Source organism: Lynx canadensis, chromosome A1 (genome assembly GCF_007474595.2).
Source record: "Lynx canadensis isolate LIC74 chromosome A1, mLynCan4.pri.v2, whole genome shotgun sequence".
Classification (NCBI taxonomy): Eukaryota; Metazoa; Chordata; class Mammalia; order Carnivora; family Felidae; genus Lynx; species Lynx canadensis.
The window spans coordinates 142,832,343-142,860,104 of record NC_044303.2 but is presented as its reverse complement, the minus strand read 5'-3'; the positions used below and the strand labels follow the sequence as shown (position 1 = coordinate 142,860,104).

At 41.5% G+C, this 27,762-nt stretch overlaps 1 protein-coding gene across 9 annotated transcripts in view; it reads left to right on the top strand.

Annotated features, from left to right (window-relative positions):
- The window catches only part of LHFPL2 (LHFPL tetraspan subfamily member 2), a 178,049-nt gene that overhangs the window by 69,939 nt on the left and 80,348 nt on the right, over positions 1-27,762 (top strand). For 8 of the 9 annotated variants that reach the window (XM_030323565.1, XM_030323554.1, XM_030323632.1 and 5 more), the window contains one exon: positions 22,524-22,581. In XM_030323565.1, the coding sequence (XP_030179425.1) occupies positions 22,524-22,581 (58 nt within the window). Of the gene's footprint in view, positions 1-16,433; positions 16,585-22,523; positions 22,582-27,762 lie in introns of those variants that run through there. The other variant, XM_032593399.1, reaches the window with a different exon arrangement.

Sequence of the window (27,762 nt, the reverse complement as noted above, 5' to 3'; positions counted from 1 at the left end):
TGTGGTCTGTTGGAGGAAGACAGACACAAACCAGCCGGTGTGCTGCTGGGTGACAAGAGCTGTGCCCAGGTCCACACAGGCTGGGATGTGCAGCAGAGGCCCCTGCTCTTCTCACTGCTCACAGGGGTGCAGGTTAAGGAGGAACAGGAGAGCAAAGGGAAGAAGAATGCCCTTTGAGCTGAGTCTTGACTCTTAAGTCCAAATCAAAAACTGTTTCATAACAATAGACTTTGAACCACACTGATTATATAAATTAGGTGACTTTCTCATTTTGAGGGAGACTTTTTTTATTCTCCCACTTCATATCTAATGGAAACAAGGCAATGGAAAGCATAGCCTGGGTTGTTTGCCTGCCTTTGAATCCTGGCTGCCACCTAGTAGCTGCTCGACCTTTCTGAGCTTCACGCAGAAAGGGGATAATAAAATATGCCTCATGTGTTGGTTGCATAGGAGATTGTGTATGTAACAACGATTAATTTCTCCATTGCACACTGAAGTTGATGCCTTGAAAAAGACAATTTACTTTGAAAGCTGCCTGATGAAATAAGAAAGAAAGCAGGGTTAGGGGCGCCTGGGTGGCTCATTTGGTTAAGCTCCCGACTCTTCATTTCAGCTCAGGTCATGATGTCACAAATCGTGGGAGCCCTATGTTGGGCTCTGCACTGACAATGCAGAGCCTGCTTGGGATTCTTTCCCCTACACTCTCTCTTCCCCTCCCTTGCTCATGCATTCTCTCTCACTCTCAAAAATAAACACACTTTAAAAAAAAAAGAAAGAAAGGGTTAATTACAGGATAATGAGAGTAGGTTAATTACAGGATAAAGGTGCCTAATATTAGGCACTATTTTAATTTTTTTTTAAATGTTTATTTATTTTTGACAGAGAGAGAGAGACAGAGCATGAGCAGGAGAGGGTCAGAGAGAGAGGGAGACACAGAATGGGAAGCAGGCTCCAGGCTCTGAGCTGTCAGCACAGAGCCCGACACGGTGCTCAAACTCACAGACCACGAGATCATGACCTGAGCCGAAGTCGGACGATCAACCAACTGAACCACCCAGGCGCCCCCATTTTAATTTTTTTTTTAAATTTATTTTGAGAAAGAGAGGAGAGAGAAAACGAGTGGGAGAGGGGCAGAGAGGGGGGACAGAGGGTCCAAAGCAGGCTCTGGGCTGACAGCAGAGAGCCAGATGCCGGTCTTGAACTCACGAACTGTGACATCATGACCAGAGCGAAAGTCACACGCTAAACTGACTGAGCCATCCACGTGCTCCTCACCCCCACTTTTTAAAGATGAGAAAATTGAGGCTAGAGTAGTTAAATAACTTGTGTTAACCCTGCTTGTCTGGCTCTAGGGCTCTTAACGGTGGAATGGAGTTTTTGAAGATCATAAGGATGACATAATAATCCTAGATGTTTACGCTTTGTTCTCTGAGGAACACTTCTGTTTACCTTGTTACATGTGTTCCTCATAAAAAATCAGAGATGGCTAGAAATTGGGATAGAATACTGAGGTTTCCAAGAGGGGAGGTGGCTTGCCCAGGGTTACTGAGTCAGTATGTGGCTAAATTGGTGAGAGAACTTGTCCCACCTGATTCTTGTGAGTGTTCCTAGAATAAAAGATTAGAACAGTACACGAATCCTGTTAAGAAGTGGATGCTATTAAAATTTTTAAATCCATAACAGGCACAGGGAAGTTCATTGTGTTGCTTAAGACCACATGTCATGCCAGTGGCCAACTATAATTAGAAAGGGCAGATCCAGCCCCAGAGCCACACAGCTTCTGAGCGACCCAAATGCAGGAGTTGGAAAAGTCCTAATGCATCTATTTTCTAGGCTACTTGGAGCCATTGTGCATCCTCATGCCTCCCTTTGGGAGTTTGGAGCCACCGGGGAGGAACCAAAGTGATCCAGGGACCCCACTTGCTGTTTGCTCACACGGTCTCCTGCCACAGTCTTGAGGCCTCTTTCTAAACGTGCCTGAGCAGCCACAACCAAACGGGAGATGATGAGGATTTGTTCACGTCTGTGTGTTAGGGATGGTGCAGAGGACCTGGGCCTCCTTCTTCCAGTGCTAATCAGCTCTCTCTGCAAATTGAAGGCTCAGCGCAATTTTAAAGAGAGCAAGAGAGACAAGAAACCAAATAAGGTTGGGCCAAAAGCCTGCTGGAATTATGTGGTGTTTTTGCCCTGTAGCTGGGGATCCAGTTACAGATGCCTGTGATTATGGCCTTTGCAAACAGTTGTCAGAGAAATTTATAAGATTTCTAAAGGCTGCAGAGGAGCAGATGTGGAATTAAATTTCAAGAACAGCTACTCATAATGGCTTACATGTGAGTATAGGATATTTAGGATTCAGACCCGAGTCCCTGTGTCCAAGAGGTGTGGGATGCAGAGACAAAAGCAGAGGTTGGAGGTGTCGGCATTTCCTGGTGGTCTTTTCCTCTTGTATCATTTATTCTTTGCCCACAGGTCCTTAAAAGCAGTGAAATTCTTCCCTAACAGCTAGCGTGCAGTGTCTAACATAGGCTTTGGTTGTCCTATTTAGTAAGATGGGCCTGATCAGCTTCTTTGCCAACAGACATCAACAGTGCCAGCAGATAGATTGTGGAAAATGTGAGTCTCTATGACCCAACTTTAATTGGCTGTGCAACAGATATTTTAACATTAGCAAAGTTTTTAGACTTGCCTTGTTTCATACCTGTTTTTCACCATTCATATGGCAAAGGCTTTAATGACTGTAAGAAATGCCTTTGGTATTACTAATGAAGGACAAGATTGGAATGATAGGAGTAGTGATAGTCATCTAACAGTTGTTCTTTCTGAAGCAATAACTACTAGGTTTCTTCCCACCTCCAGTAAAGAAATATGCTTACTGAGTTTAAAAATCCATTAAACCTTTATTAGGCAGCAGAAATAATTAAAAAGAATATTCCAAGTCTTGGTATGTATAAAAATAAAATTCTAAGGGCACCTGGGTGGCTCAGTCGGTTGAGCGCCCAGCTCTGGCTCTGGTCATGATCTCAGGGTTTGTGGGTTCGAGCCCTGCATTGGGCTTTGCATTGACAACATGGAGCCTGCTTTGGATTCTCTGTCTTCCTCTCTCTCTGCCCCTCTCCCACACTCGCTCACTCTCTCACAAAATAAACATTAAAAAATGAAAAAAAATTCTAGTTCTTGTTATACTGAAATGTCCTTTTCCAGAGCTTTTCAAATAATTGCTAGAAAACAGAGCTTATACTGTATCACTAAACAGAGGACCCTAAATTGAGTAGTGGGACAAAATTTTAGGAGCAACTCTTTTTTTCCTATAAAGTCCAGAAATTTATGCTGGTATTTTATTTGATATGTATACCTCCTGTCAGGGTGGGGGAGCAGGAGTGAGTCCCAGCCTTGCATGGGACCACTGTGGGGACACTTCACTGTGCTGAGTGGTAGTTCTCTTTACAGACCCAGTTGCCTGAGCCTGTGAGGTTTTGTGGTGACTGAGATAAAGGGTGGAGGAAGGAGCAGAAGATGGGTGACAGGGCAACACGGCTGTGTGATGCCTCCATGTGCTGGGCTTCAGTTGCTGTGTTAGTGAGACACGGGTGCCACTGCTCTGTACTCCACACCGTGCTTCTGGAAACCCAGATGGCATAGTGCTTTCTGCAAAGAAGACAACGTGAAAATCAAATGGAATAGCAGCAGTTAGTTTTTGTGTACTGCCTTATCATCATACAACCATCTCACTGAATCCTTAACAGTTGCCTAGTGAGATTACATGATGATGATTCCATGGTAGAGATGAGGGCAGAAGTTCTTAGAGGTTGGAGTAACTTGCTCCTGGGAAAGGAGAATAAAATGGGCAGTTACTGGACACCCATGGGATCTTTACATCCCCAAACTGCAAATGGTGAAGCTGGTTTTAACCCAAGAATCTGAACTCCAGAGTTGGTGCTGTTCTTCCTCCTCAAGTCTTTAGAGATGGAAAAGCATTGGATAAAAATGGCCTTACCATTCCTCCCACTTTCAGCTCTGGTGTTGCCTTGCCTTTTTGACCACTGGGAGGTAGTGTGAGAAGGGTCTGTGCTACTTGTTGTCTGTATGACCTTGGGCAAGGTACTTGACCCATCCCACCCTAACTCCCAGTGTCCCCATCTATATAATAGAGTTAATGGCTTGTCTAATGTAATTGTTGTGGGTGTTCCATGGAGATAAGTGCTCTCTCTCTCTCTGTCTCTCTTATTTATTTATTTATTTATTTATTTATTTATTTATTTATTTATTTATCTGTCACTTACATATAACACCCAATGCTCATCCCAACAAGTGCCCTTTTTTTTCTTTTAATTTTTTTTCCTAATGTTTATTTATTTTTGAGACAGAGAGAGACAGAGCATGAATGGGGGAGGGGCTGAGAGAGAGGGAGACACAGAATCGGAAGCAGGCTCCAGGCTCTGAGCCATCAGCCCAGAGCCGGACGCGGGGCTTGAACTCACGAACCGTGAGATCGCGACCTGAGCTGAAGTCGGACGCTCAACCGACTGAGCCACCCAGGCGCCCCAACAAGTGCCCTTCTTAATGCCCATCACCCGTTTTCCCCACCCCCATCAACCCTCAGTTTGTTCTCTGTATTTAAGAGTCGCTTATGGTTTGCCTCCCTGTTTTTATCTTATTTTTCCTTCTCTTCCCCTATCTGTTAAGTTTCTCAAGTTCCACACATGAGTGAAATCATGTGATATCTGTCTGTCTTTGACTGACTTCACTTAACATAATACCCTCCAGTTTCATCCATGTTGTCACAGATGGCAAGATTTAATTTTTCATTGCCAAGTAGTATTCCATTGTAGATATATATCACATCTTCTTTATCCATTCGTCTGTCGATGCACATTTGGCTCTTTCCATAATTTGGCTATTGTTGATTGTGCTGCTATAAGCATTGGGGTGCATGTGCCCCTTTGAGTCAGCACTCATGGCAATAAATACTAAGTGTGTAGCTCCATGGCACCTAGCAAGGCCTCAGTCTTTGCATGATAGTGAAGAGGAGGAAGATTGTTGTTACTGCTAAGGTTCTCAGTGCTCTTAAGGTTTTGACTGCAGAAAATTCTCTGTGGACCCATGCGTGGCTGGGCTGTTTTCAGGCTGAACATCCCCTCTTGACCTTCCCATGTTACACACGCCCATGATAGCTTCCTGGGGGCTAGTTTCCACGGAGAACAGCTATTGAACTTCTTTTATCATCTGTTTCCTATTCATTCCACATACCCCAGTTTAAACTTTGAAGATTCTTCTGCCTCATGCAGCAATGGAGATGGCTGGGCCTGTGGTGCCTGCTGACTCCCATGCCTTCCTGGGACCAATGGCACTCATAGCCTCTGTCCAGAGCTAATCTTTTAATTCATCCTTTGAAGATTTATGGATCTTCATAATCTTCATATGGATGGGATATTTTCATCCCAAGGAGAACCAAAGAGGGACTTTATGTTCCTCCACATCACTTCTCCGGGACTTGGCAAGTATCATCTCATCTCATTTCCTAGAAACTGGTAGAGACAGGCCCACACGAGGACCCAAAAGCTCGGGTCTCATTTTCAGTGTAATGGGAAGTACTTACCAATAGATGTTCTTGCTCTTTTCCTTACGTTTCTTGGTAAGTTTTTCATCCTTGTGTTTTTTCTTACTCATGGGGAACTTGAAAGACTAGAGGATGCTTCTCTTCTAACTTTGTCAGTTTTAATCTAAATTTTATGAAAATCCTAGACCAGTTAGCTCCTTTCCTCCCCAGCTACGATGTTCTTGAGCTTAGATTGCCTATTCCATATACAATGTCCTTGAAATCAGCTGCTTGCCAAGAGCTTCAAATCATCATTTAGGCCAGATGGTTTCCACATAAACTAAGACTAAAGATCCTTCATTTAGCATCTAGAAGAAAAACCATTTTTAAAACTATCACTCAGAAACACACTATCACACAAAAACAAAAACAGACAAGCAAAAAACCCCTAAGCCATGAATATTAAACTTAGTCAATGAAACTCTGAATGGAATGGGAACAAAATAAATTTCCTTGTTCTTAATTCTGGGGCTTGTGTTTATGCAGAGTGGCCCAGGGATAAAGAAGTAACCAGTCTGAGTTGAGCTGGATGAAATAAACAGGTTGAAGATATTTGTTTATTTGCTTACTTATTCCCTTTTACTGCTAGTATTCCATTGTAGATATATATCCTCCGCCATCACCATCCTCCAACATCTTGCTTCTCATTCCTGTAGATGAGGAAACTCCAGTGATTTGTGTGGTTTTTTTTCGTCACCTAGAGATCCCCATTGAAGTCCTTGATTGGATATACTGACCCAGGATATAAATGAAATTTGTATTAAATGAGATGGTAAAGAGCAATCAGTCCAGCCAGTCAACAGTAGAAACTACTCATTTATGGTGGGCATTTGTGTAACTTCATCTTTATACTTGTCTTGGTCCTGAAATCTGAGCAGATTCCAGCCATGGCTCCAGGTGGTTGCACTGGTTCGACCCGCAGTGCAGGGAAACAACCAGGCCGTAACAAATAGCAAACCACTGAACTCAGGGCACTTCACAGGCCACACAAAGGCCTTTTTCCTTTGCATGAGGGCAATTTTCATCTCCTTTGTGGAGTCAGATTCAAAAAGGTGGAGGAAGTAAACTCCACATTTGCACTGGCTTTTAGTTAGTGTTCACTATTATACCACCTTGCTTAGAAGGATCTGCTTGAAATGAAGCTATTTGTGAATTGGCACTGTCCCTGCTACTGGATTATAGTCCTTAGGTGGCAGAGAGCTGGACTTGGTGCGTTGTTGATGGATAGTATCGTAGTTTTGCCTTATTACAACCCAGGTAGTTAGGAGCAGATAGGCTCCTGGGAACCAAGAGTTTGAGATGGAGTAGAGTGAAATGGTGTCAGAAGCCTCATACCTAAATCATTTCTGGAAGATACTTCTCAGAGAAACTTGGCAGTAAAATGAAGCCATCGATCTCACCCCTTGATGTGTTGGTAGAGGTAAGTGCCAGGAAAGGTGGGGGAAGAAGTGTCTGAAATACATCTGACTTGGCTGTGTATTTATGTGTAAAGTGGCTTAGGCCACTCCTAAGCAGGGGTAAATGTGACTGTTGGAAATGGAATTGCCAAATCTCTATGCCGGGAACCTTCCTTCTTGCAAGAAAAGGAAATTATCAACTAAACCCTAGCTGTAGGTGCCCAATTTTTACATTTCTACGATGCCACCTGCCAGAGAGAGCCCGCACTCAGCCTCATTTGGACTCTTTAATTGGCAGAAAATGGTTTTAACTCCTCCTCCTTCCTACCCTGTAGGTCACAGGTTTTGTTTTGTTTTGTTTTTTTCTGCTCTCTCATTGCTTTTGAGAAACCCATAATATTCCTTTTATTCTTCCAGTGATTGGCATCTTGTTTTTGTCACAAAGATAGAGTGCTAGCATTTTATATCTTTACATTGATCTTCTAAAAAGGTGAAGTATGAAGGACCATGCCAAGAGAAGGAGGTGTAATTAATCTTTGTGATGTTGTCCAAGTTCTTGAGAAACTATTAGAACTCTATTAACTTGGTGTTTGCCAGTTGAGGTCAAGCCAACATCTGTATGTGTCTTTATTTCCCAGAGGGCATGACAAGAAAAGAGAAAGAGAAGAGTTCAAGGAATTAAAAACAGAGTCTTCATTAGGATAACATTTGGGGTCAGGTAAACATCTCTTTTGAATTTCATTGAAAAATTCCAGGAGGCCGAGGGTAAAATCTCCAGAAGACTTGTTTCAAGGAGTGTAGTTCAGTGGAAAGTTCACCTTAAAAAAATTTTTAGGAAACCTGAGTATGATACTGCTTTGGGGATTCTTAGAAAAATAGAAAAGGAAAAGGAAACCAAAAAACACAATTGCTTCTCATTTGGGAAGTGTGGAAGGCCTGGGAAAGATTTTCCCCAGTGACTAGGAAATACTTCTTTCTTGCACATGAGCTAGTTTCCTTCCAGGAACTGTACTCATTTCTTTTTTTTTTTTTTTTCTTTTTTTAAATTTTAATCTAGCTTACAGTGTTAGATTAATTTCAGGTGTACAATATAGTGATTCAACAATTCCATACTGTAGAGTTATTTGTTTTTGTACAAAATTTTTTTTTTTTTTTTGAGAGAGAGATAGAGTAAGCATTAGTGGGGCAGAGGGAGAGAGACTGTTTTGTTTTTGTTTTTTTTTTGATGTTTGTTTATTTTTGAGAGAGAGAGACAGGGCACGAGCAGGGGAGGGGCAGAGAGAGAGGGGGACACAGAATCCCGAAGCAGGCTCCAGGCTCTGAGCTGTCAGCAGGAGCCCGATGGGGCCCGAACTCATGAACCGTGAAGTCATGACCTGAGCTGAAGTTGGACACTTAACCAACTGAGCCACCCAGGTGCCCCAGAGGGAGAGAGACTCTTAAGCAGGCTCCACGACCAGCACAGAGCCCGATTCAGGGCTTGATCTCATGACTGTGAGATCATGACCTGAGACGGAATCAAGAGCCAGACAATGAACCAACTGAACCACCCAGGTGCTATGTAGCATCATTTCGTAAACTTGTGAACGTGAGTCGTGAATGCAGACATATGGGAGGCACTCATCTGGGCAGGAAAGAGCAGCGTGACCGGCTTTAGTACCTGGGGACATTTCACCCTGTGCTTTAACCTATAACCTAATTCTCAGTTGTTTACCTTTGTGTTGTTCCATTTATGAATTTCAGGGTTCAAATGACATCTTTCACAAGAGTTTAGTTCTTGTTTCACTTTTTTAAAAAAGTTGAGAGAACCAGTCCCCTTTGACTCTGAAGGAAATTAAACCACAAGTCAGTCTACCAATGGAGATTGTGGAATTTCTGTCCTGGAGGTCTTCAAAAGTAGAACATAAAAATTAGGTCACTTCAGTAAGGCTGCTTGGAATCTAACCAAGATGGCCTCCTGCAGCGTTCCAAGTTTATAGAACAACTTGTGTTAATATTCATATATCCGTACAGCATAAGGGAAGTCAGTACTTTGCCACCTTATCTTTTAGCTTCTTAAAAATGTGTTGAGCTCCTGGTGCTTAGAAATGGCTGTGTCTCTCATTTGCATTGTGCTAATGTTGCCTGTGGAAACTTAGAGGAGTGAGTGGGAGGGAGGAAGTAAGAGCAGTTATAAGTGACACTGGATCTTTTCAGAGGATAGCACTGAAGAGGATACTTGGCTTAAGCAGAGCTGACTTGACTGAGCATATTAACAAACTCCCCAAAGAACTGTGCTTAGTGTGAGGACACTTCCTGTAAAGAATTATTGCATTACTAAATGATTAGTTTGCTGGCTTTAAAATGCCTATAAAATGCAAAGAGGTTGCTTGGTACAATGTCATTGGAAGCTATTAACTGTAGAAAGTTAAGAAGATTGTCTGAAGCAAGATTTTTAAATCATCTGGATCCAGTATGAGTCTAGAATGACAAAAATTAAAAAGTCAAAGGAAAGATTCTTTGTGGAATGCCAAACCACAGCGAGCATAGTTCTTGGTGACTTGTTGGATTTCCAGTATCCCCAGGGCTTTCTCCTCCTTCGGCAAATTGTATCCAGCTCTAGCCTACCACATAGTGACAAACCAGTTTCCCTCCTGCCTACTGACCTTAAAGAGACACAGTTTGAGGGCTTATGAACACCTGTAAGAAGGACTTGTTTATTTAGGACATTGAAAGCAGGAGAGCGGAATATGGATTTTTTTTTTTTTTTTGCACAGTTTATGAAAATTCTTCTTTTTTCAATTCTTTTTTAGTAAGGATTTAGCTTAGGAATTTAAATTAGGAAGTTAATGTCCTTTGTGACTCTATTTCCTGAAATCGTCTAGTCAGTGCAATATGGATTTAAGACTTTCCCAGGGAGCTTGAAACTAAAATATCTCCCCTTGTTTTTCTTCTCTTTGTCTTTTTTTTTTTTTTTTTTTTTGTTTGTTTGTTTGTTTGTTTTATTTTCTTGGGCAGGCAAAAATAAAGGAGAGAACTCTAAGCTATAACATTTGGTTTTAGTACTGTTTTCTTTCCTTGTTCTGTTTAAGAAAGGACACATTCATTAAAATAAGATCCTATGTTTTTAGTTCTTTCTCTCTTTTAACTTTCCTTTTATTTGAAGTTAGTTCTGCCATGTGGTGGTTTTCAAGTTGTTTGTTTATTTCTAGTGAAACCCTTTCTTTCATATAAAATTTTGTGTTTAACCCTTATGAAACTGTAGCCGTTCTGGGGAATTAACCCCCAGCCACCTCCTGCCCCATGGTTTCTGAGGCACATCTGAACACACCCCCTCCCCCACCCTGGGGGGGGGCAGTCCTAAGGAATCTGGTTTTTAATCCCCTGACAGGAACACGGGATTAGGAGGGGGGGCCTCATTTGCTGTTCCCAGGCTGCCACCAATACTTTGTCACTTCACATGTCTGGACTGCTTTGGTGAAATGATGGCTTTGTGCTAGGTCATCTCTGATGTCCTTCCTGCCCTAGGTAGTTCTGAGTTACTCATAGAAAGCATCGAGGTGGTAGCATTTTGGTGACTGAGGATTGCACACAGCCAGAGCAGAAGGCCTGGCTGAAGGAAGAGTCATCCTGTTCTAGCATGAATAGTCTTCAGTTCATGCAGATGAAAGCTTGGGAACCAAAATTGATGCATCAGCAGAATTGCCTCAAGAAAATGTTTTCCAGAGATTTCAGTGAGGCATCTCCAACCCTCTAACACAGAAGAGTCTTGTGGAGAAAGGGATTTAAACCATTGTAGGTTCTTGTTTACCGTTGATTGTAGTCAAATTTGCTACTAAGTGGTTAGCTCTTAATAAATAAAACCATTTTTCCTCACTAGAGAAAATTATGTCCTATCACTTGTACATTTGCGTGTGTATGTGTGTGCGCGTGTTAGTTTGGGAACGCCTCTGAGACATAGTTCAAGAATCTGCAGCCAGTTAACACATTTGGTTAGAGAATGGGGATGGTGAGGCCAAGGTCAGGGTTCAGTTGCTCTGTGGGCCAGTTAGCTAGGCGGGGCTGTGTGGCCAGACTGTACTTTTAACCTCGACCAGCTGCCTCTCACATGTATACCATGGGTCCCAGGGAGGGTTAGAGTGTGGAAGGATATCCGGACTCAGCTTTTCCTCCTGGGACCTCGTAGGGCCTTTGTCCTGGTAGTGGACAGCTTGGCATTCAGGTTGGTGGCTAGAGGGCCCCCAGCTTGCATATTTAACAGCTAAAAGGAAAATGTGAAATATTCTCTGTGAGCCAGAGCCTGCTGTTTGTGGGTCTCTCCGGTCTGGAGACAAAACTCCCTACGCTAAGTTAGAGTAGAGAGTATTGAAATAGTGCTCCATAGTTCTCGATGTGAATATACTGTCCTCCTTTTCGGAAACTGGGAGAAGCTCCATTAGAAGAGAAATTCACTTTTAAGTTCTTAAGATCATCATCCATTTCCTCTACTTGTTCTCATTTCTTCATTTAAACACAGTTTTTTAATGAAAATTTGAAACCCTTGATTTGCATCTGTAAAGGAATAGGCATCTTACAGAAGTTGGGGAAAAAATACTATTCCAATGTATATAATTCCCCTAGAGAATGGTGCTATGTGAATAGGTGTTTACTATTAATTAAATATGGAACATTTTCTCTTGTTTCTTAGCACAAACACAGCAATGTATGAAGCCAAAGGATTTCATTTTTGCCTCGGGAAGCAATTAAATTTAGTTATAACTTGTTTTCCATGAACAATAGGAAAGACAAGTAGTCTGGAATAAAGTATCTCAAACCCCCCCTTTTTTTTTTTTGGTGAGAGAAGTGTTCATTTTGATTCTACAGAATTCAAACATTACAGAATTAGAAAACTTACGCATCTCTTAATCACTGCACAAACGACCCCCACCATGATCACCATTAACATACTCTTAATGAGCCAATTGTGAAAATGGGTATAAACATTAGAATTTTAAAACTTTTGTTGCTTTTTATCCCCAGAATTAATTTTTGCCAGGTCAGTGGCTTTCAAAATGTTTGTTGTAACAGTGAGTGCTTTCTTCAAACCCAATTTTCCGTGGAGTTTCAGTTTAGAAAAGAAAAAGAGGCAAAAGCAGAGATACTCTGGTTGTAGCTGGGGGAGAATTCTGCTCGCTTCCTCCTCTGCCCTGACCAGTGGAACCCTCAGGGTCCCTCCATGGAAAGACCCGACATTGCTTACAGCAGGCATTTGGCCCAGTTGCTTCAGTGGTTGGTTGGTATTGGTGTTGGACTTTGCCTCCTTGACTAACTCTTCTGAATGGGCCACTCATAGTGACGTTTGTCTTCCCATCATGGACTTTGGGTGCTTATTTTTAGTTAAGCTATAGTTAGCCACAAACTTAAAAGCAAACCACGTAAGCCAACCAGTGATTGTTTTCTTCTTTCTTGAAATTGGACCTTTACATTTAACTCATCCTTTGAGTTTAGCACAAATGCCACATTGTCACTACTCTTTAGTCTGTGGCAGCAAGTTCCCCCCCCCCCCCTTGTGGATGTAGGTCTAAATCTGTAACTACAGTGCTTGCACCATGGTAGACATTCATGTTCACGGACCTTATAGCAATGAGTTTTTGCCTTTCATACCCCATTTCTGGTAATAGTGTTCCTGCCTGTTGTCTTTCCCCCACTAGATAATAAAAAGGAAGACAGCATGGGGCGCCTGGGTGGCTCAGTCAGTTAAGCGGCCGACTTCGGCTCAGGTCATGATCTCGCGGTCCGTGAGTTCGAGCCCCGCGTCGGGCTCTCTGCTGACAGCTCAGAGCCTGGAGCCTGTTTCAGATTCTGTGTCTCCCTCTCTCTCTGATCCTCCCCTGTTCATGCTCTCTCTCTGTCTCAAAAATAAATAAACGTTAAAAAAAAAAATAAAAAAAAAAAAAAGGAAGACAGCATTATTTCATGCTCTAGGTAATGTTGGAGAATCTCTTCATCTTCAATCATACTGGAGTAACTCGGAGTCCTCCAAAAGAAAAACACAGCCTGTGTAAACATACAGTTCTCTAATCCACGTTATGCCCAAATGCTCTAGGCTAAGGTGGCACTAAAAATGGTCTTTATCAGTCTTAAAAGCATTCATATATTCAGTAAGTATTTATTGAGCATCTGCTGTGTAATTTGGCTAAGACTTGAAGAGATGGAGAGATTGGGAATTTCACAAACACCCATTCCTTCAGTACAGTACATACATCCCTACGAGGTAGAGGCTTTTAATAGCCAGCTCTTCCCTTACTCACTGCACATGGTTTTCTCAAGGTAATCTCACTGTTACCTATGGCTCCAATCACCTCCTATATGATGCCAATTTCCCAAACTATATCACCTGCACTAATCTTACCTCAGTTCCCCACCATGCCTGCTTGAATCTCCCTTCCCTGTTTGCCCAACCAGGACCTTCAAGCCTCAATGAGCAAATTTTTTTTCCATATCCTCACCTGATCTCCTTTTTTCCCTTGGTTTCCTGTTTTGGTCAAGACATTATCATCTGCCCACGCATGTGTTCACCAATTGATACTCATTGAGAACTCGCTGTCTCAAGTGCTACTCCAGAAATTAGGGATCTATATAGCACAAACTAAAGCACCTTAAAGGTCTTGTCTTAGGGGCGCCTGGGTGGCTCAGTCCCGGTTGAGGGTCTGACTTTGGCTCAGGTCATGATCTCCCAGTTTGTGAGTTTGAGCCCCGCGTGGGGCTCACTGCTGTCATGTCAGAGCCTGCTTTGGATCCTCTGTCCCCATCTCTCTCCACCCCTCCTTCACTTTCACTCTGTCAAAAATAAACCTAAAAAAAAAAAAAAAAAAAAAAAAAAAAAAGAAAATAAATAAATAAATAAAGGTCTTATCTTAATGGAGCTAATATTCTAGTAGACAAACAACTAACTTAAAAAACAACCTTTCTATCTGTAAATCTAGATATATCTCTATTATCCTTCTGTCTCTGTGGATGGCTGTTAGGCAGTGGGGAGAGCTATGGAGAAAAATAAGGCCAGGTAAGGATGGCAGACAGTGCTGCAGACTGAGAGGATGTGTGTTGTGCTTCTTTTTTTATGTAGGGTGATCAGAGAAGGAGGTGACCTTTGAACAGAGACTTGAATGAGATGAGGGGACAAGGCATATGAATATCTGTGATTTGGGGAGGTCCTGCCTCACCCTCTGTTAGTCTTTTTTTTTTTTTTAAGTTTATTCATTTTGAGAGAGAGAAAGAGATGGTATGAGTTGGGAAGGGGCGGGTGGAGAGGGAGAGAGAGAATCCCAACCAAGCTCATTACTGTCAATGCAGAGCCTGAGAAGGGACTTGAACCCATGAAACTGTGAGATCGTGACCTGAGCTGAAACCAAGAGTCAGATGCTTAACCAACTGAGCCACCCAGGTGCCCCTGTTAGTCTTTCCTAGTGAAGGACTGAGTCATGGCCATTTTTATAATGTTGCCTAAGACACCATTTATAAATGTTAGCAGTTGGGTGGGTGGGCTTGGAACAGGGAGGCAGACAAGCAAATAATTATTATCCAGTGTGCTGGGTGTGACATAGAACCATGCCCAGAGGTCTGCATGAGCTCAGAGAATGGAGGAGTGGGAAGAGGGCAAAGGCACGAGTAACTTTAGAGAAAATTTCAGAGAAGATGGCACTTGAGTTGGGTCTTGAGCGGATTTTCATGTATGGAGATGGGAAAGACGTAGAGGCAAACGGTCACAGGCAGAGGCCCTGGAGCCTCAACACTGAACTTTGGAGGACATGACATCGGATTTGGGGTCAAAGCAGGCCACATAATGAGGGATCACAGCACCGTGACTTGTGAAGGAGAGTGGTCAGCAAATCCCTAGGATAAGTGAGCTGGGATCGGGTGTGTTCTAAGAAGTCAGATTCCATTAGTGGGACTTTAAATGCTGTCCTTGGGAGGGAAAGATGGGAGAAAGAAGGTTAGGCTTTCCCCTTTCTCTCCTTCCCGGGTGCTGCCTCCCTGAGAGCATTGCTTCCTCACATCCCCCTTATCCTGTGTCCTTCCTTTCTGTTTATAAAGACAATCATGGCAGGTTCTGGTTCTGAGAGCTGTTACAGAAGCCTCTGCCATCTTGGCTAGAAGATTAGTCATTTTTGTGTTTTGAAAAATCTCTGTTGTGTTGTGTCACAAGAAGACTGTCATACTTGAAAGCCTCAGGGAGGGAAGGCTGGTCTCCACCAGGGTGAGGATGGGGTATCTGGAGGGAGGGACAGGAAGGACGTGCTGTGGCCCTTCTAATGGAGGACTGTGGGCTCTGGAGTCACCCTTGGTCAGGGTGCCCATTAGGAATGGGCTGAATGTGCAGCAGGGACCCTCCAGGAAAGCGCTGCCGTCTTCCACACGCAGCTTTGGTATTATTTTGGTTTCACTGCATTTGCCCCTTCATTTTCTCTAATTTGTTAGAGAATTTCTTCCCCAACCACTTTAAGTTTTACTTGGAGTACTTTATAAATGCAGTGATTTAGTGATGAGATCTCTGTTATGTATGATAATTTTTATTCTTTAAAACTAAATCATTGTGTGTCTTTTTGGTGTGTACGTTCCTTTGCTTAGGTAAGAGAGCTATTCTGGGAGATTTCATGAGTAAGTATGTACCTCATCACCTCCCTCCCTGGAAAGCAGTGGTTGTGCTTGGACTCCCTTGTGGGGTAGTGCTTGTAGGAAGCAGGCCTCATTACAGGGTTCCACTGGTGAGGTGTTCTGGGGTTTATTTTTATTGATAAATCACACTCATCATTACTGAACAAGACTTAGTAATTCATGAGTTTTATAAAAATGGTTACCAAGGGTTCACGTACGCTTTGTTTTGTTATGCTACAGAGATTTTACAAATTTCTTGAAAGTCTTCCCTTGGCAAGTGGCAAAAGCTTCGCCATACTGTCCTCACATAGTTTGAAGTGATTTTATTCCTCTGAAATGTATTCAGAAGTCGTCCTCACTCCTATTGAGATGATACAGGCCTTCTGAACCCTCCAAGGGGTGAGCGAATCTTCCTCTTCTCCGGCTCTGCTTCACCAAAATCCTGTTCCTTGCTCGCTAATGTCAAGGTTTTAGAAAAGCTCAAAGCCTTTGGTTATGTAGACTTGAAACTGACGATGTAAGTGCACCTGGAAGAGATAGCAGTGACCCACGTATGTTGTGGTATACACGATGGCTGCCAGACGCCTCGTGGGTCTTGGGACCTTGTCTTGGGACCCGTGGACCCTTGGGACCCGGCACCGAGGCAGAGGACTGCTGAGGGTGCAGGAGAGACAGTACTTCTCTTGGGAGTAGCAAATCACGCCTCGTTTGTTCTGGTCACCCTGGTGCTTGGCAGGGATTGGGTGCCCAAGAGATAATTTTTGATAAGGGGTGGATAAAGTAATGGACAGATAAATGCTTTTAGCATATGCAAGGTAATGAAAAGGATAAATACTTTTGATATGGGAGCTGGGCCTCCAAAAGCACACTGTCTTTTATCACTAGAATCAGCGTTGCTTGGATGCAGAGACTCTCGGATTTCTTGCCTTCTTTTGCAGGAGATTTCAAATCCTTTAAAGGAAAGACGTTTCCAGAATGGTGAGTTAGCCTGTTTTGATGGTGTAACAGCCTTGCCCCCTCAGTGAATTTCACCTGTGTGAAAGTGATGCTATGCAAGGGTCTTGGTGTCTTTCCACAGGCCAGAAGGGCTCATTCCTAGACTTTAAGGGGATTATAATTGATGGCCAGCCTGGGAACAGTGTCTCTACTTGCTGTATATATGCTCTCACCTGAGTGTGTCCATATTACCCTCTTTGGAAATGTTTTTAATATGTAGACTTTGTTTATTTCTAGTTTAAATCTTGGCATGTTTTTCAGAAATCTTGGTCTGTTATTATCTCAAGTTTATGCCCAGATTTGGAATGCAGACTGCTAGGAAATGTCACACAGAGAAAGGGCTTGTCTGCGCTTTTGGTCCATGCTACCTGAATGGCTGCCCGTTAGCCTTGGCATGCCCTCTGAGCCTGCTGCACTCCCCTGTCTGCCTGTTAATGACCTTTGTCTGTCCATCTTCAATGACTTATTCTCAAACAAGTGCTTGAGGTATTTGATGAGGCTTGCCCATTGCCAGTGCTCGACAATATTCACAAGTGTTTTTGTCTTGCAAAATGATCACATAGCTATATTCAAGGTTAAAAAACAGAAGACCAAGAATATTAAGAGTAGTTGTCATTTGGAAGAGTATTTCTGAGAATCACTAAAGGACTCTTTATACGTACTTGCCCTGGTCACCCTCTTCCGCCACTTGTATTCCAAGGATATCTTGGAAGTTGGTCTAGACCTTGGTATTTTGAAACACACGCCACTTGAGGACTCCCCCCCTGTGTGGTCAGGGTAACCACTGCCTTTCATGCCTGCCAACTCATCCTTTGTCTCTAGTACTTTCTCCTCCTGGATTTCCTGCTGTCATCTTTGTGATGATTTTCTCCATCTTGTCAAACCCGTATTTCTTTCTTCCCCCTATCCTGCCTTTTCTATCTGTAGGAAATAATCCATTTATTTATTTAGTAAACATTTATGGAATGTCTACTCTGTGCCATGCAGTGTGCTAAGTGCAGGAGATACGTAAAGGAGTAAGCTAGAGTAAGGTGTAGTCTCAGGGAGCTTCTGGTCCAGTAGATTTATCACTAAATGTTGGGGAAAGGCTAACAATTATGTGAATGAACATGGTGCCCAAACCTGATGTGTTAAAAGGCAGTATAATTGAGTCAGACTTGTTTCTGGCACACTGGTAGGTTCTTCTGTTGTTTTCACATATTTAAAAACTTACCCTTTAACAGCCTCATGTTGATGTGATTTTTGAATCAAGTAATTTCTCCTTCCTTAAGAGCGAAAGGAAGTTTCTGTGATTAACAACATTTGGCTTATAGACTGTGAGGTCTCTAGAAACTTGAACTTCAGTCATTCACTGCGAGGCTGAGTGGCAGGGCGAGCATTGTAGAGGCTCAAGTTCCCAGCCTTTCACATGAGTTAACACAGTCCAGCCTTTGGCAACCTGCCACTCTCTCTGCTTGTAGACAGGTTTGTGAAATTTGACACTCTCATGTCTTTCCTTAAAAAATCTTGCAAGGTTCAGCAGTCTTCAGTGACTGACCCATTTCTGTTAAACTCCCGTTGTCAGACATAAGTGTGAGGTTCTCCTGGACCTGTCTTTGAACAACATTTTATGCTTTGGATGCAGAAGCGGGACCCTGCTCTTTGTGTCTGTTAGGCTGCCACCGACTCCCCTTAAAATGTGAACCATATACAAGCATATAGGTTATCAACAGAGCGTTGTGAAGTAGGATTTGGACAATTACTCCTTTAGTTGATACAAGTAAAGCAGAGCCTAGAGAGTTGTCTACTAAAAACTCCAGAGTACTTTTTAGATGGAGATAGAGTAGTTTGTAAGAATAACGGGGCTCTTACCATATTTTGCTTTTAGCACATCTCCTTTGGTTTCATTTCCATGCTTCAAGTCTTTAGGGTCCCTTCCTTGCCCTCGTCCTTGATGACTAAGTATGATGGTTGAAAAGCACCATGTTGCAAGGACCTAGCATTTACTAATTGTGTGACTTAGCGTAAGTGGTTCAAATTCCTAGTCTGTAAAGTAGGAATAATAAATGACGTCTGCCCCGCACCCTCACTCCAACTGCCTTCTACTCATCGTGTGGGTCACATGAGAAAATGAGTTGTCAAGTATCATTTAACTTCTCTAGTCCTCTGCCGTGGGAACTCCTGTTCTCGCTAAGGATGGGTGTAGGGAACTATTGTGTGGTTCATGGAATGATTCTTTCCCCTTCGTTGGCTTTTGTGATCATGAGCTGCTGCCTCTTAACCCACCCCAGAGGCGACCTGGTCCTCTGCGTGGCAGCTCTGTTTATTATGACACTCTTTCTTCAGTTGAGCTGAAATTTATCCCTATAACTTCCAATATAAATTACACTTGTTGGTTCTAGTTTTACAGAGTTACATGAAACAACTCAAATCAGCACATTTCAAGTCACAGAAATTTATAACTGAGAAAGGGGTCTTACAACTCTGCTTCCTGTTTTTGGCGGTTCAATTCATTTCAGTAAATAAGAGCTGGTGCCTATCACGTGGGTGCTGTGCTCAGGCCCTAAAGGCAGCTATTGTTTCTCCCCCTGATCTCCGGAAGTGGAACAGAAGGGCATGAAGGGCACGCAACCCAAATGGAGATGAATGGGAAGGAAAAACTTTTTAACTCCTTAATGTGCAAAAAGAACGATGGTTTTAATTTCATTTAGGATACTTGCTAAGTAAATAATGCCTGCCTTTCTTGGGTTATAAATAATTGCAATGGTCAAGGAGACTACTGATCTATAAAAATGAAGATGAACGAATGATAATAATAAAGACTTATATTTCTGCTTTTTATAAGCTCCTCTGTGTTTATTAACCAGCAAGCGAAAACATAATTGCACAAAGAGAAATGGAAACCGGCGAAATGACAGTATGATTACACCTCTGTATGCACTACACTAGATGTTCTTATAGTGGCCGCGGCCCTTGGGAGGACCTTGAAGTGTCTTCTCAGAGATTAAAGGCAGAACACGCTCTCTTCATTGAGTTACATGTTTTTGTTTTGTTTTGTTAATGCTTATTTATTTTTGAGAGAGAGAAAGAGACAGAATATGAGTAGGGGAGGGGAGAGAGAGAGGGAGACACAGACTCTGAATCAGGCTCCAGGCTCTGAGCTGTCAGCACAGAGCCCGATGCACGGCTCGAACTTGCACACTGTGAGATCATGACCTGAGCCCAAGTCGGACACTTAACTGACTGAGCCACCCAGGTGCCCTGAGTTACATGTTGATTTACAGAATTTAAAACAAAAACAAGCAAAAAAAGAAAAAAAATAAAAAAATAACGCTGACGCTGGAGTTGGATGCCCCGGGTTCTCTTCTTGACCCTGTTGCTGACTGGCGGTGTGGTTTGGGGGGAAGTCAGCCTTTATTCCTCAGAGTTTCATTTCCCTCAAATTTAAAATGGGGCTAAATTTATTTTGCCCTGCCTGTATAATTCAGCTGTTAGGAGTAAGTGTGTTCCTTTGCACAGACTTGAATCTTCACTTCTTACAAGCCGTGTAACTTTCAGAGAGTTCTTTAAACTTCTCTGTGCCTGCTTCTTCATCTTTAAAGTGGGATAATATTAGTACCTACTTCAGGGTTTTTGTGAGAAGTGAGTTAACTCCCACCAAGGACGTACAACAGTGCCTGAAAGTTCATGCCTCATACAGTAATTATTTTTTTGTGAACTTTTGAGGGCTCTATGACTTAGTATATTGTTAGTCTACCGAAGTTCTAAAATAACATTTTTAGAAAATAAAAATAACCTAATGCCCAGTTGTCACATGTTATCTTGTCATTTTGGTGATTTTACAAGATAGGACTTTGTTGTCAGAAAAGGTTAATCATGATACTGAAAACTTATTCTCAAATGTGTTTTTTCTTCAGAGCTTCAGACCAAATTTATTTATTCTAGGAAATGCGTTTTACTGGCATTGTGAGTTTGGAAAGCTTTAGGTGGGAGTCAGGATATGACCCTGCCTTCTCTATTACTGTTAGAGGCTGGAGATCTGTCCTAACTGTCTAGAGTTTTCCTTGTGTTGTATCGAACAAAATATTTTTTAGATGTTATCTTTGATTTTGAACTGTGCTGATTCAGCTTTGAGGGGTAATGAAATGTTGATCAAGAGCTCCATCACAACAGACCCATTTGTAATAATCTTAGCGGCTTATTTCACAGAAGCAGTTTTCAGATAAAAATACTGATCATGACTTCCTGTGACTTTCCCTGAAGGGGTGAAATTAAATTGTGGGAAATGCTTGGAATTTAGCTAGTAATTAACTTATAAAGAACCACTTAAAAAAATCATAACTCCCCTAAGCTATTATAACAAAAGACCTTGTGAGTTTAGAATTCTTCTGTGTATTTATGTTTTATAAAGTGGAACCTAATGACCATTGTTCACTATCTTCGAATTTGTTATTGAACTAAAATGACGGATGTAGATGGAGGAGGCTTTGAGCCGCTTGCTGGCTTTTCAACCTCAGGTCCCGTTTAGATTAACACTGATGCTGCTACTGTTAAACTAGTTATCTGGGTATAAATGTGGAAAATTTTAGCCTGCTATTATACACTCCATGATCAAAATTTGATGATGGGATATTTGAAAGTTTGATGATAGAAAATGGACACGAAGATTTTTCCTGCTTTTCTGTTTATCAATAGAATTGAGGCTCTCAAATATTTTGTTTCATCTGTCTTATCCTGTTTATGTATTTACCATTTCTTGAACTCTAAACCCTTTATTTCTAAATATTTACTGCTATACAGTGTTACATTACAGTCCCTAAATAGCATGATTAGGCTAACCATTTTGAAGTGAAGAAATTATTTTTAAGCATACAAAAAGCACAAGTTCATTTTATCTGCTAGTTGGTTTCTTTTCCAGAGTGTTTGTGTTACGGAATGTCAGGTTTCTGTCTGGGGAGGTAGTGAGTAGATTAGCAGGTGTTAGGGTAGAAGGTGTTTTCCAGGGGCAGCACGGTAGGATGAAAGGATTGCAATTTGGAAACCCTGGGTGTATGTGATGCTGGCGAAGTTCCTGTGTTTCTTTCATTGTTAGTTTTTTCATCTGTCAATGGAAATACTGCCTGTCTGGACAGGTTATAATCTGATGTCACATTGTGCTGATCTTACATATCAACATATGATACATAATGTCAGCATGATGTAACTGATCATGTAAAATGACCAAATGATAACTGTGATATTTTACATTAGAAATTTGTTTCATTGATATTTAATATTTCAAAGCCTTGCTGAATAGATATTTTTGGATTCTTTGTGAATATATTAATAGGCTTATAATTTTCTAGGGTTACCACAAGACTTTGAGAACACCAAAAGGAATACATGATTTCTAAATAAACTAATCACTGAAGAAATTCTTATTTCTTGACTCCTTTATTTACTGTGTTAGAGTTGTAATGACCATTTTTCCCTTTCTCCAGTTTTGGGCATCCTTGTGAGTTTGCCTTTTAAAAAAAGTTAACAGAGTAACTGAAAAGGATATAGAATACTTCCAGGGTAGTTTCCTCATTCACAATTTTATATTTCATTCCTTAATTTGTTTCAGAATTATTTGAACCTTTTATGGCTGTTCATAAAGTGCCCTCAAGGATGCAGTACCTTCAAATTGATGTCCTTGTGAGGGGAAAAGAAAGGATGTAGTAATGTCCATATTCATGGGCTGTACCTTCCCCACTGTTCTCATTTGTTCTGGTTTGGACCTTGTGTTAGTACATCAGTGTTTCCAAGAATGGGTGACTACGTTCTAATGCAGGTTTAACTGTCCCCTGCCTGGGGGCCAATATTTAAAACATCACATATTTTAATGGGACATAAAATTGTATGCTAAATCTTCTTTATGTTTAAAAAAAAAAATCTAAGTTTTTTTCACTTTGTTTCTCCAGGTGGCATTTTTCTGAAGTTGATCATTGAGACTTACCAGCATTCCTACAGATATAATAGGTAAGTGGTTGAAATCAGATACCCTTATTATGATGATTCCTTGGATATACTTTCCAGCTGGATAGCAAATTACTTCTTGAAACAGGTTCAGTGTGTCAAACTTGTGGACTTGAATGGTAAACACTAGTTTTTGTTTGTTTATGTTTTTGTTGTTGTTAGAAATACCTCTTGGATGAATAGACACAAATGTTATAAAAGACCCTGTAAAGTTTCAAAATGGTATTAAATTTAATGCTATAATTTCCATGTTTCCATTCTGACACCTTTGTTCTGTCACTATTCATAAACAAATTTCAGAATTCTTTATGATGGGCTCAGGTGACTTTCAGTTGTCTTTCCTTTTGAGTTTTCTGTGGGCCACGTTACCAGTTGTTACCGTTTCTCTGTGAAAGAGGAAGTAGAGATGACCAATTCAAATTACCCATTTTTTTTTACTTGATGACAGCTCTGGTAGGTGAACTGCCTAAATAAAAGTTGAAAACAGTTGACTAATAGGTGACTTGTGCTTAAGTCTATGGATTCTGGTTTATAAAAGTTACTGTCAGAAAATATTAGTAATAATTACCAGGGGTTAAGTAATCTCCTACAGTATGCATTCAGGAAAATCAATTACATAATTATCTTAAAAGACTTTGATCCACCTCTGCTTCTTAAAGGGAGACGGTATTCAACCTGGTCCTCTAAGGACCTTGTTATGAACTTGAGGATGTGGCTCATGCCAAGGGAGCCAGGATGTGGTTTGGATGTGGGACCCATTGACACCCCATCCGGGAGGGTCTGCCGTATGCAGGGAGTCCATAGGATACGTTCACAGACACCATCTCATTTGTGGAAAGGTGATTTTTTTTTTTAGGTTACAGATTCTGGGGAAGGAAAAATTGCTCTTATACCATGAATTGAACTGTTGATTTCTCAAATGTTATTGAATTGTTCTAACAGTTACTACTGCTTGGGTTAGATTAGGAAGCTTGGGTTGTCCTTTTTTTTTTTTAATGGGAACTGTAAACACTTGTGAATTATGAAATTATTTGAGCAAAGTTCTCATGGGAAAGCTAGGGCTGACCCAAGATGGGTGGGTGTCCTGTGAAGGTTAATCATTGGCACCTTACCAAACTGATAATCTTTAAATATCTGTCCCATATTTATTTACTGGGAATAGGTGAAACTGATTTTCTATTAATAAAGACTTTTAATAAAAATATATATCTTTTCCTCTGTGTTGAAAATAAGGGATTTATTACATGTGATTTTCTGAACATGTGATTTTTCAGAAGCCTGTTTAAAATTTGGTTAATAATAACACTCTACCATGTATTGTTCAGGTCTGGACTTCTAGATGCTGTCAGCCAGGTGATATTGGGGTTGGTAGTGAGGCCTGTTTTCACTCACACAGTTCTTTGAGGGGAAATGTTCTCAACAGAGATGGGTCTGTGCCAGTGAGGACTGTGTTTATTTCCCCTCCCAGGCACTGTCTATTTGAGTGGAAACAGGTCCAATTGTCATTTTGTCCATTATATATGAGGAGAGTCACATGTGAACCCCTGAGTTCAGTGGCTCCATATGTCCCATGTATTCCAGTGGTGATTTAGTCCCCCATTGTGGGTTGTCGCCCTAGATCACTGCCAGGATGGCCTGTTTAATCCAGCTCTGGGGAAAAACCAATTCCATTCTGCCAGTGCCTTCAGAAGCTAAGTCATGTTCACCCTTGAAATCCCCCTTTCTGAAGATTTAGCCAGATAAAACTCACCTTCTGTGTCTCTTTTTTTTTTTTTAATTGTGAATTCATCCCATAAAAATACATAAAACTTTATGAAGTCAGACATAACAGTAGCCTTCCTGAAGTAACAGCATGTGAATTACAGAGCAGTGTGACTACTCACATTATATCCACTTGGTGAAAGGTTTCTCTTGAGCAAAGAGTCATTGTGGTCTGGGGAGAGCCTCATCATCAGGCGGTCCTAGGCTGAGGCTCCATCTTTGCTGGACACAAACCCAGGTTGGGACCCCAAATGTGGTGCCAGTTGGCTATGTGACCTAAGGCATGTTCCTTTACCCGATGGATCTCCCATCTCTTTATGTGTGGATATCCCTTCCTCCCAGAGTTGTTTGGAAGATTCAGAGAGGCAAAGATAGGCTGTGTGTGGTATAAGAGCAGGCAACAAGTATCCCCCACCTGGCTGGCTGACATCAGGAACCTTGGAAAGAACTCCGGACACGGGATGGAGGAACTGCTCTGCCATGTACCTCCTTGCTTCACTGGTAGAGACGCAAGTTATACTTCCTCTGTTCTGCCCTGCTTACTCTGTGAGAATTGTGAGAAATATTTGAAAAGTGTGAATTTAGGGTATTGGTTGGTATTAGAAGGTTTCTAGCGGGCAGGCTTTAAAAAAAATCTAGTCAGACTTTCTGGGCTTGATTCCCAGCTCTACACCTTATAATGAGGTGTATGACCTTGAACAAGTCATTAACACCCTCTCTGGCTCTCACCTGTCTCACAGGATTGCTGCAAGATTAAATGATGTACTCTGTGTAGAGTGAGGCATATGGAACTAGCACCCAGTGAATCTCAATAAATACGCTCATAAATTCGCCAGGACACAAGAAGGGAGGCGGACAATCTGACTCGAAAACATTTGCATGGTTTTCAAATCTTGTGAGTTTGAACTTTGACTTAAGGAGCTGCCTTTTATATCATCTTATGTTATTTAGACCAGGAAGGATCATCTTTTTCCTGAATAAACTGAGAGTGATCTTATCCTGCAGTGTGGGACTCCCTCATCAGAAGTGTGCTAGTCTTCTTCAGTTTTCTGTTCACGAGTGAATGAATCTTTCCCCATCTGGTGGAGTTCTTGATGGAATTGACTGAAGAGCAAAGTGAAAGCTCTAGGTTTGCACTGCCTGTTATGGTAGCCATTCTCTTGAGCACTTGAATTATGGCTAGTGCGACTGAGGCATGGAATTTTTTATTTTATTTCATCTTAGTTCATTGAAAATTTAGAACTGATGGTTAATTAAGTTGTTGGAAAAGTTTTAAGTACGTTTGGGATAATTCGGGCATGCAGATTTATTTTTTCTTCTGTACATGTTACATAGTTTAATCAGATCAAGTATTTCTGCTGAAAACTTAGTACCTGAATTGAGATGTGCTTTAAGTGCAAAATACACAGCAGATTTTGAAGTGTTAGTGTGAAGGAAAAAGGATGTAAAATATTTTTAATATTTTTTGCATTGATTATGTGTTGAAATGATAATGTTTTGGATATGTAGAATTAAATACATTATTAAAATCAATTTCTTCTTTTTAAATGTTTCTACTAAAATTAAAAAAATATTTAATGTTTATTTATTTTTGAGAGCATGAGTGGGGGAGTGGCAGAGAAAGAGGGATACAGAGAATTCAAAGCAGGCTCTGTGCTGTCAGCCCACAGCCCAGCATGGGGCTTGAACTCATGAACCCTGAGATCATGATCTGAGCTCAAGTCAGATGCTCAACCAACTGAGCCACCCAGGTGCTCCTTTACTAAAATTTTTAAATGCTGTACATGGCTCACATAATACTACCATTGGGTAACAATACTCTAGAAGATTCTTGAAAGAACAGGGTAATTTCTTTTTTTTTTTTTAATGTTTATTTATTTTGAGAGAGAGAGAGAGAAAGAGTGAGTGAGTGCGGGGTAGGGACAGAGAGAGAGGGAGAGAGAATCTTAAACAGGCCCTGCTCTATCAACACAGAGCCATACGCTGAGCTGGATCTCATGAACTGCGAGATCGTGACCTGAGCAGAAATCAAGAGTCGGATACTTAACAGATTGAGCCACCCAGGTGCCCCAAGAACAGGGTAATTTCTAATTTATTAAATAAAATAGTTTTTTCCAGTAGGTTGTGAGGAGTATGAAAGTGGTTGTTTTTTTTTTAATTCTTTTAAAGTTTTTTTCACAGTCTGCAGTTAAGAGGGATATTTTTAAATATTCAAAGTTGGAAAAAAAAAGAAAAGAAAAGGCACATCTCTGATGTGTTGCCTGAACCTTATGTTATACAGCCCAAGTCTCAATTCTGATGTCTTTGCTGTAGACCTTTCCCCTCGCTTTCTTAGGAAATGTGCCAAGGGAGGTACTCACCACTGTTCCACCAGGATAGGAACCCAAAGACTGCTTTTCAGCTGAAAGTTCTGCTTCTTTGATGATTGTTAACTTTGACATTTGATGCAGGTACCATGTTCCCAGGGTCACATTTTGATATGCCCAAGAGAGATCAGTTTAGGAACCGTCATCCACGAGAAAAATGACTTTTAACCACCTACATGAATGAGCATTTTCTTCTTACTGTGGCACCAGAAATAGAGAGATACATTTTCAAGGGCGTAATTGCTGGCTACATGCTTAGTTGTCACCAGTGTCTGTATGAAACATGAGAAGGTAATGTAAGCAGGGTTATCAGTGTGTTTCCTTCTCATTCATGCCCTGGGTGACACTTAAGTGTATTCTAAGAGGTGGGGGAAGAGTGTTTGACTCAGAATCATGATGGCTGGCTCACAAGGTGATGGTGGTGAGGTTTCCTGAGCTCTCTCTGATTCTGCTCCTGTGTAGTTGGTGTCAACAAACACCAGCCACTTTCTGTGTCTAAATCTTGCATTGTGTGTACTTGACCTGTGACAGCACATTCCTTTGTGTGATAAACATGGCAAATACATTGCCATCCTCATACTTTTCCAGGCGGAGTGAATGAATGAGAAGGTTTACTTTCCAATGCTGTTCCACCCAGGAATTAAGCAGGATTGATATTTCTGTATTAAATAGAAGCCATTATACATTTTATGATGAACCTCTAGCCACCAAAGAGTGGCTTTTCCTTGCATAGAATTTAACTGTTATGACACTGAGACTTTTAAGTTCCTGTGGTACAGTATAGAATTCATTTCCGGGGCGCCTGGGTGGCTCAGTCGGTTAAGCCTCTGACTTCAGCTCAGGTCACGATCTCACGGTCCGTGAGTTCGAGCCCCGCGTCGGGCTCTGGGCTGATGGCTCAGCCTGGAGCCTGCTTCCGATTCTGTGTCTCCCTCTCTCTCTGCCCTTCCCCCATTCGTGCTCTGTCTCTCTCTGTCTCAAAAAAAAAATAAATAAACATTAAAAAAAAAATTAAAAAAAAAAAAAAAGAATTCATTACCACCAGTAGTTTGGAAGC